General features: G+C 45.3%; 1 protein-coding gene across 1 annotated transcript in view; it reads right to left on the bottom strand.

Moving 5' to 3' along the window:
- Positions 1-357: 357 nt before the first annotated feature.
- Positions 358-12,685, bottom strand: part of LOC130114672 (ceramide kinase-like) — a 29,195-nt gene continuing 16,867 nt past the window's right edge. Inside the window, exons 4-13 of the mRNA XM_056282535.1 lie at positions 12,550-12,675; positions 12,370-12,436; positions 11,657-11,802; positions 7,248-7,322; positions 6,771-6,923; positions 3,786-3,891; positions 3,304-3,386; positions 2,083-2,294; positions 1,049-1,266; positions 358-587 (exon numbers count right to left, since the gene is read on the bottom strand). Coding sequence (XP_056138510.1) covers positions 500-587; positions 1,049-1,266; positions 2,083-2,294; positions 3,304-3,386; positions 3,786-3,891; positions 6,771-6,923; positions 7,248-7,322; positions 11,657-11,802; positions 12,370-12,436; positions 12,550-12,675 — 1,274 coding nt within the window. The 3' untranslated portion in view covers positions 358-499. The remainder of the gene's footprint in view (positions 588-1,048; positions 1,267-2,082; positions 2,295-3,303; positions 3,387-3,785; positions 3,892-6,770; positions 6,924-7,247; positions 7,323-11,656; positions 11,803-12,369; positions 12,437-12,549; positions 12,676-12,685) is intronic.

Raw genomic sequence — 12,685 nt, 5'->3', positions numbered from 1 at the left:
CAACGTCCAGCTTTCACAGGGCTTTAAAGTGAAGATCTCCAACTAAGGATTATTAGAACTTCCTAAACGTTTTTTTTTCTGTTTGTGCAATAGTGCACATACCAAGGAGTCGATTTGGTATCTAAAATTACTTGGATACTGGTCACCAGGCAGTCATTCAGCTTTTCAAAACAGAAAATGTGTGGCAGGTAAGACAAATCCTGAACCCTTTTATGTGCTATCGGACATTTTGCTTCGTACTGTGCTCTGCCAGAAGGAGGAGGGGAAATAAAAATCGACAACCCCCCCCCCCCTTTCCTGCTCAATGGAAAAAAAGGAGACTTTTCCTGGCCCATGTCAAAAAGTTGTGGCGAATGTCTTGGGGCTGTGCATGGTATTATGTGACGGCAGCAGGGTACATCAACAGCTGTGACCTTTTGTGAACGCAGTGAGACAGTTCCAGTGTCCGACGAGGAGGACTGAGGCTGGGGTTAGGGTTGGGAAGTGTAGCTGGGCGAGACTATATTGCACATGGGTTGGTGAGATCTTCAAACACCGCCGGCTCCTCGATCCCTCGTGCAAAAAGCTTGATCAACTGGCAATGCACTCTAGGGGGGAAATAAGAATAAAGGAAACTTGTAAAGATGAATTGGAATTGGGTTTACAAGGTCCAACATTTGTTTCACATTTACATTTAAGGTATTTAGCCGATGCTCTTATCCCGAATAACCAGCAACAAGTGCAAAATTCCAATAAGCTTAACTTCCTCGATCACCAACATGGCAGTCATCAGGAGTGCAAGGGTCAATAGATAAGGAGGAGAACAGATATATTCTAATGACCTTATAATGAATATTCAGGACAAAAGGGCTTAAAAATACTTGAGTTAATTGGCAGATAAGGAGAATTTGTTGTACAGCAAGATAAGAGCATATCAGAGGATTATGAATTTAGAGTAGATAAAAGGAAACGGAAATGTGATGCAGGGGGAAGACCCGGAGTACTTTAAGAGATGAGTTCTTTTTTAGGTTACGAGCTGCGAGCTGCTGGCTGACTCGTGCTTTAGTACCTGACTTCTATGGCGGTGTGGGGCAAGATCTCGCCGTCGCAGTTCCAGCTGCTGTACGTGGGAACGCAGCCGCAAGCCGGGTGGTCCCGGCAGATCTGGCTGAAGAGGCGCTTGCTGTTTTCCCGCAGGTCCAGCTCCAGGTCCGAGTCACTCTGGCAGTGGCGCGGCATGAACCGAAAACGGCGCACACGGTGCACCTCAACAAAGGTCAGGTCAAACTGGAGGGAGAAAGGGAGGGAAGAAACATGATAATAGAGGAAGCTGCATCGAGACAGAGGAAGTTGAGAATTGTGACAAATAAAAATGGGGAACAAAGGTTAGTGACAAACAGGAGGGCTGGGAAATTACAACTAACCTGTACTGTATCAGTTTTTCACACCACCCAATGTTCCTTGTTCACAGGGATTTGTATTGTGCCAATTGACAAAGCATGGCTCTGCTTCAAAAAGCAGAAGGCATGTCAAAATGTCCTAACATTACAATTTCCTATAACAAAATATATCATTCCTCAGACTAGTGTATAATCTGTATCATATGGGAATTTTCAGTCAGGCCTAAATTTTTCCAACCATTCCCAGCTTTTGTGTAGGGATTTCAGATGCAGAGTCTGACAGGAGCTACTTTGTAGGCCTGTCATGTGTTGTTTGGATAGTGGTTATCAATAATTTGAGGGTATACACTATCATATGGGAACAGTGACAAAAACAGGGAATACTATAACCATATCACCAATACCTCTGTTATATTTAGTATTTATATCTGGAATTGGTGCATCACAGTGGCTTAGCACTGTCGCCTCACAGCAAGAGGGTCCTGTGTGGAGTTTGCCTGTTCTCCCCATGTTTGTGTGGGTTTCTTCAAGGTGCTTTGGTTTCCTCCCACAGTCCCAAGACATATATGTGAGGTGAATCTGAGTCTCCAAATTGCCATTAAGTGTGAATGGTGGGTGAGTGAGTGAGGGCTGTCTTCAATCCAGTGTCTGCTGAAATAGACTCCAGCCTCCAGCCAGATTTGGGGGGGGGTCATCAACTTACCTGGTCATCCTTGCTTGTGTGGCGGAGGAGATGTCTGAGAAAGTTGAGGCGGGAGCACTTGCGGACCAGGATAAGGTCGGTGGTACCGTCCGCCAGGTGGGCGGCTGGCGACAGACCCTTGGGGCTACGGGGACACGCGCAGCTCATGCTGGCTGCGTTGATGGCCAGGAACTTGCCTCTGATCGTCCTCCAGTCACCGTCACACTCGCACTCTGAAACAGAACACAACCACAGGTTGAGGGTCTCCATTTATGTAAATGAACCCCTGTTTTTATGGGCAAAGAGATCTTCACAAAAGCATCCGGGTGGCATAGCGGTCTATGCCGTTGCCTACCAACACGGGGATCACCGGTTCGAATCCCCGTGTTACCTCCGGCTTGTTCGGGCGTCCCTACAGACACAATTCGCCGTGTCTGCGAGTGGGAAGCCGGATGTGGGTATGTGTCCTGGTCACTGCACTAGCGCCTCCTCTGGTCGGTTGGGGTGCCTGTTAAGGAGGGAGGGCGAACTGGGGGGAATAGCGTGATCCTCCCACGCGCTACATCTCTCTGGCGAAACTCCTTAATGTCAGGTGAAAAGAAGCGGCTGGCGACTCCACATGTATCGGGAGGAGGCAAGTGGTAGTCTGCAGCCCCCCCCCCCCCCCCCCCGGATCGGCAGAGGGGGAGGAGCAGAGACCGGGATGGCTCGGAAGAGTGGGGTTATTGGCCAAGTACAATTGGGGAGAAAAAGGGGGAAAAATCCAAAATAAAAAAAAAAGGAGATCTTCAAAGAGCCCTCCTGCCTCTTCTTTTGTTGTGTCATTATTAAGATACATGATATTCACAGCCAGTTACCAAAAAGTTCATTAGCCAGTCAGAGATTGTGTGTTTCACCTGATTTTGGACACTGCTATATAAAACCTGTTGTTATAATGGCAATATCACAAGCACTCGTAGTACTGTCATTACGGTTAAAATCAAAGGACTGTTTCAAGAGTATCTTTGGCAGCCCATGATGTCCAAGTGTGAGAAATTGTTGGAAAGCTTTGGTGAGACATTCCAGTCCAACGAGAGTCCTCTTAAACCTCATTGATGTCCTGTTTCAAAAAAAAAAAAAAGGAAAACAAGCTGCTGGGAATTTAGGAGCCCTGGACAGAAAGGCGCCTTTGGCAACAACAACACAAGAGTTTAAAGAGCAATTAGGACAGTCTGAAAACCTCGCCAGTACGGCGTGACTTACCGCTGTTTGACACCTCATCTGACTTGTACTTCTCAGCCCTCTCTCCCAAATACTGCTGCCCATTGTGCTGGCATATCAAGCAGCTGCAAAGTACAGAAAGATGTATGTTATTTTAAGTGCAACATGCTTACACATAGTTGCATAATGTAATATTTTGTCTGTGCAAAACCCAAGTACTGTATAATAGGCCTATCCATATTGTTCCATGAGGTACAATATCAGTGCCGTTCAGTACCTCTTCCGAGCCTACGAGTAGCATTGGTACAGTATCAGCGCCCTTTGGCTGTTGCATTTGAATACTTAACATTTGTGTAACATTTGCATGTACCTTATATAACATCTCTAATGACCTATATAATATCTCTGTCCACACCCTATCAAAGAGGGGCAGTGCCAAACACATTTCCATGCTGACCAGGACCCACCCAACATGACATATGCATGCTTCAGGCCGACCTGGGTTTGGGTTCTGCAGCCCTTACCCAGATCTACACATGGTCTTGTCCCTTGGGGTCCCCAGGACATCGTTTGCTGGTAGGTAAGACACAGCCCCTTCATAGTAGTGATGGGTCAGGAAGGTCTTCAGGCCTGACAGGGATTAAAGTGGGGAAAAAAATCTCAAAAATGAAACTCTGTCACTTTGAGTTTACCCTTGTTTCTTTTCCTGAATCGTCAAGCTTATTAAACTTAGAAGCACAAGTTTGAATAAAATGCTCTGTAAACTTGATTTAACCTACTCTGTACATAGGTTTTTCCAGCTTGATTTGACAGTGGAGAAGAGAGGCAAGATAGGATGTACTACATTCATACAACAGACCAAAAGATCATAGTTGTAGGTCCATATGAGAGGGAAGATGGCCTGCTTCACAGAGCGTTAGATAGCAATTATATCCGGCCAATTACCCCACTCTTCTGAGCCGTCCTGGTTGCTGCTCCACCCCCTCTGCTGATCCGGGGAGGGCTGCTGACTACCACGTCTCCTCTGATACATGTGGAGTCGCCAGCCGCTTCTTTTCACCTGACAGTGAGGAGTTTCGCCAGGGGGACGTAGCGCGTGAGAGGATCACGCTATTCCCCCCAGTTCCCCCTTTCCCCCTGAACAGGCGCCCCGACTGAGCAGAGGAGGCGCTAGTGCAGCGACCAGGACACATACCCACATCCGGCTTCCCACCCGCAGACACGGCCAATTGCGTCTGTAGGGACGCCCGACCAAGCCGGAGGTAACACGGGGATTCGAACCGGCGATCCCCGTGTTGGTAGGCAATGGAATAGACCGCCACGCCACCCGGACGCCTGCGATAACAAAATTTAATGCTGCTGCAATCTCGTAGAGAATGTGGTCTAGTCTGAATTCTAGTCTAGTCAGTGGTTTCCCATCCACACTTCACTCATCAGAGAGAGAGAGCCCCCCTCTGTTGCTCTCCCTGAGGTTTTTTTTTTTAAGGGGGAGTTGTTCCTTATCCGATGCGAGGGTCTAAGGACAGGATGTTGTGTTGCTGTAAAACCCCCTGAGGTAAATTTGTAATTTATGATATTGGGCTATAAAAATAAAATTGACCTGACTCATCAACCCAAACCTTCGTCTATTTTTTTTTACAGTTTTGTTGACATCTGTCATGGCATTACGCCAACATCTGCGACCATCGACAATGTGGACCATGGCTGCCTCGAATGCGCAGAAAGCACCACTTCCACAGTTTTCACTAGATGGCAGGGTAAAGGGACAGCCTTTCCTGTCCTTTAACCACGGAAAACACATACCCAAACCTAACCAGGAGGTGGGACGAGCTGGGAGTGTCTGCCGCCAACGTCTGCAGCACAGATCACCAGTTTGTGCGTCCCAAGTTTGGATGATTACAGATTTTGGAATGGAAAGTGGAAACCCGGTCTCCTCCTTTCAGCTTTTCACACTATTTTACTCCTCTTTATTCGACAACACTTCAGAAATTCTACTCAATAACTGAAGCACAATTTCAGCTAAAAACTTCATTCACACTTAATAATGTTGAACTACTTTAGCTGTGACTCTCGCTGTGGTGAGTGGCTGCTTCTGTTTAGTTCCACTGAGCTTCATAGACATGCACTTGCTTTCTTATTTCAGCCTTTTTTTTTAAATGTTCTCCTTTATACTCTTCAAACCTTATTTCTTAGACTTAACTTCCTCCACATATTGCCAGCTTGCAACTTTATTCATACTTTAAAATGTTAAGCCACTATATAGATTTGTGTCTTAGCTTTAAAAACGGCTGCCTCAAATCCAACAGATTTGCAATCATTTATCACTTACTACTTTATCCTCATTTGTGCCTTTTTAATTTGTAGACTTTAAACAACTTCCACGAACTTTCATTGGGAAACTTCATCCATCCATCCGTCCATCCAATATCCAAATCGCTTATCCTGCTCAGGGTCGCGGGGATGCTGGAGCCTATCCCAGCAGTCATTGGACGGCAGGCAAGGCGACACCCTGGACAGGCCACCAGGCCATCACAGGGCCCACACATTCATACCTAGGGACAATTTACTATGGCCGATTCACCTGACCTACATGTCTTTGGACTGTGGGAGGAAACCGGAGCCCCTGGAGGAAACCCATGCAGACACGGGGAGAACATGCAAACTCCACACAGAGGATGACCCGGGACGACCCCCAAGGTTGGCCTACCCTGGGGCTCGAACCCAGGACCTTCTTGCTGTGAGGTGACCGCGCTAACCACTGCACCACCGTGCTGCTTCCAAGTGTTAGCTTTTGCGAGCAAATTCTGTCCAAAGGCCAGAACTGTCAAGTGCTCATGTGAAACCTCATTCTTACCTTAAAATGTTCTTCTACTTTAGCTGTGCGTCTCAGTGAACTGCCTGGCTGCTAAAACTACTGTAGCTTTAGCTGCTATTCTATTTCAATCCAGCGGCTTCAGCAAAGATTGCATTGGATTTCTTCATTTAACATTTTGCACTATTTTACTGTAATCCTCTATAATTATATTTACATTAAAAGTTCAAACAACACCGTTTCATCTGCTTTCAGCTGGCCTGCACAGGTTCTTCAGGAAGTGGGCCTTTCTTGATGTCCATTGTTTTCCTTCACAGAGGAAATTCTTTTCATCTGGCTCACATGCCAACAATAACAAAAAATACAACAGCAACAGATGACAAAAACGTCATAGATCGAAAGTGGCCCTCTCTGAAGCAAGTTCACAAAGCTTCACAAAAGTGCAAAAGAATTGCTCTGGAGGCTGCGCAACACAGCCACCGTCTGCCCCTGTTCACCGCCGGAGACAGCTGAGCATTTCTCCCCAAACCACGTCGCCCCTTGCCAGTAGACGATGAGCAAGACGAAAGTGTTTTGTCATTTACTTTCCCACTTGACCAAACGTTCCCAGCCTGCCACGGGAATTGGAAGTAGCGACCTTGTGGTCACCAGACCGGCTGTTGACTATGCCGCCGAGAAGTAGTGATGTTTTTTTTACCTGATAAGTTGTATCTTGCCGGCCCCATCCACCGCTTTCTTTCGCTGTCGGTCAGCACGTCGCCATAGAAACCATAACCCAGCAAAGAGATGGAGTAGCGCAGGAAGGTGTTGTTGTGGTGGACCGAACACGCATCCATGGGCTGGGAGTCTCCTGGTGGGGACAAGGTAAACCAAGTACTTGTGATGATCCACGGATCTGAGATATGTGCACGTGTTTTCGTGCATGTGTGAAAGATTTCCGCTTAGCTTAAGTTATATTTCTTTCTGTTATTTAATTCAGCCGTGATCTACTTGACTATATTTTTTTGTTACCTTAATAAATGGTTTTCATAGTCCCCTTTGGATTTCCTAATCTCACCTGCACATTTTGTATGCTTTCTCTCTGCCCTGTTTTAATTGCTTTTCATGTGAGAAAAAAAATGAAAATAAATATGTCCACAAAAAGTGTGTGTGTGTGTGTGCGCACATGACTCACCCACTATGATGTGCAAAGCTGAGGTCACAGGGTCATTGGCACCTACTGTTGCAAAGCAGATGCAGTCTGTGGAACCTGATTGAGACCACAATGTCTTTTGTTAGTTTGGGAAGGAAAGTCTCTTTCAGTGTTATCTGTGAAAAATGTCATATCCCTCTTACAGCGATGAGTAAGTGCTCTACAACAACAAAGTTGGTGTAACTCAGAGATCCACTGGGGAAAAACCCCCCCAATTTTACATGCATAGATCATCAACGAATATTAGAGTTGTACTGTTGTAATGAGCCAGTTACAACAGACAAACTTAGTCGTGTGTGTGAACCTGGTTTAGAGGGAGGGGGTTATGGGTTTTGCAATGAAAATCCATTTTGTGATCAAAATTTTTCATACATTAAGGATGTAATGGAAACTAATTTCCTTAATATGGAATATAAACATATTACTTTTTAAGATTTGTATATTATGTCTGTCAGGGTAAACAACACATTTAAGGGCTCTAGTTTCCGGATGGCATAATGCTGGCGGAAGCTCTAATGCAGAGGTAGTGACAATTTTGTTGGGTGCAAGGTGGTTTTTCTCTCATCTGGGCATGTTTGCCAACTTCTGGGCTCGCCATGACATTGCTTGCACTGAAATGGGCGTGGGGGTGTGGTATGGATGGGAGGAGAAATGGGGTAGGGGTAATCCTGAGGGAGGAGTATGTCAAGAATGTGTTGGAGGTGAAAAGTTATGAGTATGAAGCTGGAAATCGAAGGTGTGATGATGAATTTTATCAGAACATATAACCCACAAAGGGTGTGAGATGGAAGAGAAATAAGAATTCTGGAGTGAATTCGATGAAGTGGTGGAGAGCATACCCAAGGAGGAGAGAGTGGTGATTGGAGCGAACTTCAATGGCATATTGGTGAAGGGAACAGAGGTGACGAGGAGGTGATGGGTAGGTATGGTGTCAAAGAGAGGAATGTGGGAAAACACATCGTGTTGGAATTTGCAAAAAGAATGAAAACGGCTGTGGTGAATATGTCTTTCAAGAAGAGGGAGGAAAAAAGAGTGGAGGAAGGTTCACACAGGTGGACTATATCTTATGCAGGAGGTGCAATCTAAAAGAGACTGGAGACTTTAAATTGGTGATGGGAGAATGTAGCGAGGCTGCAACGGCTGGTGGTCTGTAGGATGACTTTGGAGATCAAGAAGAGGAAGAGAGTGAAGGCAGAGCTAAGGATCAAATGGTGGAAGTTGAAGAGGGAAGACTGTTGTGTGGAGTTCAGGGAAGAATTAAGGCAGGCACTAGGTGGTAGTTACCGCATAGCTGAGCAACCACTGCAGAAATAGTGAGGGAGACAGCTAGGAAGGTACTTGGTGTGTCTTCAGGACAGAGGAAGGAAGACAAGGAGACTTGGTGGTGGAATGAGGAAGTACAGGAAAGTATACGGAGGAAGAGGTTGGCAAAGAAGAAGTGGGATAGTCAGAGAGATGAAGAAAGTACACAGGAGTACAAGGAGATGTGGCATAAGGTGACAAGAGAGGTGGTGAAGGCAAAGGAAAAGGCGTATATTGAGCTGTATGAGAGGTTGGACACTAAGGAAGGAGAAAAGGACCTGTACCAATTAGATATATAGAGGGAGCGAGCTGGAAAGGATGTGCAGCAGGTTAGCGTGATGAAGGATCGAGTTGGAAATGTGTTTACAAATGAGGAGAGTGTGTTGACAAGGTGGAAGGAGTACTTTGAGCGGCTGATGAATGAAGAAAATGAGAGAGAGAGAGAGAGAGAGAGAGAGAGAGAGAGAGAGAGAGAGAGAGAGAGAGAGAGAGAGAGAGAGAGAGAGAGAGAGAAGGTTGGATGATGTGGAGATAGTGAATCAGGAAGTGCAGTGGACTAGCGAAGTGAGGGCAGCTATGAAGAGGATGAAGAGTGGAAAAGCAGTTGGTCCAAATGTCATACCTGTGGAGGCATGAAGATGTTTAGGAGAGATGGCAGTGGAGTTTTTAACTAGATTGTTAAGGAGATAGAGTAGAGTAAGAGTAGAGGTGACGAAGTTGGATGAGTTTAAATACTTGGGGTCAACTGTTCAAAAGAAAGGGGAGTGCAGAAGAGAGGTGAAGAAGAGAGTGCAGGCAGGGTGGAGTGGGTGGAGAAGAGTGTCAGGAGTGATTTGTGACAGAAGAGTACCAGTAAGAGTTAAAGGGAAGGTTTACAAGATGGTAGTGAGACCAGCTATGTTATATGGTTTGGAGACTGTGACACTGATGAAAAGACAGGAGGTGGAGCTGGAGGTGGCAGAGTTGAAGATGCTAAGATTTTCACTGGGAGTGACGAAGAAAGGCAGGATTAGGGACGAGTATATTAGAGGGACAGCTCAGGTTGGAGGTTTGGAGACAAAGCAAGAGAGGCAAGATTGAGATGGTTTGGACATGTGTGGAGGAGAGATGCTGGGTATATTGGGAGAAGGATGCTGAATATAGAGCTGCCAAGGAAGAGGAAAAGAGGAAGGCCAAAGAGGAGGTTTATGGATGTGGTGAGGGAGGACATGCAGGTGGTTGGCGTGACAGAGGAAGATGCAGAGGACAGGAAGAGATGGAAATGGATGACCCACTGTGGCGACCCCTAACGGCACAGCAAGCAAAAGAAGATTAGTGTTATATTAGAGTTAAGTTCAAGTATATTAATTCCTTCCATAACTAACCTGTGTCCTGTTTGTGTGTGTGTGTGGTCTGAGTTCACAAAAACATGACAGAGAAAAGAAAAAAGGTGGACATCAGGACATTTTTGTAGGCTCAAAACTCCACTGTGTAAGTAGGAAGACCCCTGTAATATTATGAACATTAGTTGATAAAGTCCTCATAGAAAATGGGCTAATACAAATGTTAAATAATTGTGCCATTAGACAACAACAGTAGAAATATCTGTAGTAGGCAGCAGCAGCAACATAGAGGGACAGAGTCTGAGGTAAGGATTTACAGTTATATTAAGGCACTTGTATGAGGCCCCGTCATTTTGAGGAAATCCCATGTCTGTGGCCTCCTCCCAAGTTGTCATGAGATCTGCGCCCTTGCCTGGGAGAAGCTTTTTGTCTTAGCCGGTCTGGACTTTTACCGTCCATTACGAAACTGGCAGTTCGCCATGACAGAGAGCGCGCTGCTTTAAAGGCAATGAGAGGAGCTGATTTCATTTGCCATAATTGAAGACATCCTCCACCACTCCTACTGATAATTTATTCCTCCTAATCCAACCCTTTTACAACTGCGGCCAATTGCCGCCAGTGCAGCATGTTCTGAAATTAGCCAAAAAGTATTGGCTACACCTTAGATCGACTTGCGCCGTGAACTAGCGCCGGCGCCATCGACTACACTATGACCCGTAAACTACTAGAGCCTCATAAGTCAAGCTCCTGCTTTATGGGGGGAAAAAAATCATCACCATGCTTGGTTAGTTTTATTTTGTGCCACAGGATCAGTACAAAGTATTCAGCAACAAAAATGGAGGGAGAATTAAGTGTGGCTGCAGTGTTCGATGCTGCACCTAGCCACACCATTCCTCTATAAATCAGCCCAGACGTTAGCTCTGCCGTGGGTTCTCTCAGCTCTCTCTATATGGGGGAAATGAATGTGGCTTTTATAAAAGGCCTGACTTGCCATCTGCAGTCAGCAGTTTGGATGACTTGTTTTATAGGAATCTTCACAAATGCACACAAGTTTGCAAGCACATAAATATTGTTGGTATGAATAAAAAGCTAATGTTAGCCTCAGCGTCAGTACTACGTAAATGTTTTAAAAATTCACAAATTCTAAGTTCAATGGCTGATTTTAATTCATGGGGCAAAACATCAAAATCTCTGAAGCTCAGACCTTATTTGAGACGTTCAATTAAAAAAAAAAACACATTATTTTTTTCTCCATAGAAAAAGGCTTAAAAATACCAATTTGCTTCTGCATTTAAGGGCTCTAATCTCTACCACCCGCTTTATAAACTGTTCTCCTCGAGGTTTGTTGGAAAATGTTTTACAGCAAACACAGGACACAAAACCAGGTAAAAATAAGGACAACAGAAACAGGAGTATTGTGCGTGCCTGTTTATATACAAACATGCAGTTATGCGTGTTTGTATATAAATGTATATGACGGAACAAGATATTAAGATATTGCACAGTTAATTTGGATTATTAGGATTATCTGAAGCACAATCAGTTATGTATGTATAGAAGAAACCCTGTAGGATAGCGTCAACATATTTGTGAGACAAGAATTTGTCTTTCTAAATAGGATGTCTTTCTTAGGATCAATCTCCTCTACAGCCTTGTTATGTCCAGGTGCCCTTGAGCAAGGCAATACCTGCTCACTCAATGGTTAAGTAACCAACGTGTTGGCAAAAAGGTTGAAGTATAAAATGTTAGTGTGTGTCATGCACTGACCTGCTGGTATGATGCCTATACGTAGTGCGCAGGGAACCAGGGTCTCCTCCGCACAGTTCTGATCCACGCCACTGTCGTTCTGAGTTCGCCAGATGAGCCCATGAACTATCTCGCTGAACATGCCGTCCCCACCCACGCACACCACTCTGCGCAAGGGTATCAAGGTCAAAGGGAGGGGTAGGGTGGGGTCAAAGTTAAACGTTACAAGGTATGAACTGCAGGGTAGAGCAACATGCAAACCCTGTCAGGATCAGATGTTAAGATTTGCAGCTAAAAAGCACAAAACTGTCCTTTACAGTGCACCAAATGACCTACAGATAATTGCCAAAGGAAATAAGCATTTGAGTAAATGAGAGGTAATTAGGCAAAAAAAAAAAAATCACCCCATGGTTTGAGTATGGCATCACTCCAATATAGTCAAAGACACTTTTAGAATCTACACAAAGTTGCATTAATGCCATTCTGGCATCATGTGGAGGCCAAACACCCTGTTAAGACAATTTATGATGGCATATCATTTTTGCTGCTGTCAACTGTATTTTATGCTAAGGTCTAATCACACAGTATGTGACGGCATTACCAGATCATGCGGAAAAACATACGGCGGGTGTATCAAGGACTAGCAACCTGTTAAAATCCTTCCAGAGAAGGGATGTAAGCTGTGAGGTGGGTAGTGCCAGACGCTTCTGCCTGACTCCAAACAGATGACTCACCCGTCAAACTTCTTCAACTCCGCTTCTGTCTTCAGATGGTCCCTCGCATGATTGGCATACTCTGTAACTGTGGAAACAGATGAAGGCATGATTCCAACACAAAAGAGCCTCTGATATTTTTAGTCCTTCTGACGCTGGGACACACGTTGAGCAAGAGACGGCCATGGACAACAAACTTACCAATCACGTGTGTGGAGATGTTGGCGTGTGCGAAAAGTGGGGCGACCTTCTGCTCATAGATGCGCTTGCCTTGCTGTTTGCCTCCGTAAGGGTTGATGTATACCAGCAAATGCTTGGGTCTGCTGGCTGGAAATAT

Source organism: Lampris incognitus, chromosome 6 (assembly GCF_029633865.1).
Source record: "Lampris incognitus isolate fLamInc1 chromosome 6, fLamInc1.hap2, whole genome shotgun sequence".
In the NCBI taxonomy this organism is placed as follows: Eukaryota; Metazoa; Chordata; class Actinopteri; order Lampriformes; family Lampridae; genus Lampris; species Lampris incognitus.
Note: the sequence above shows the minus strand (reverse complement) of the source record. Positions and strands in the feature narration are given on the sequence as shown.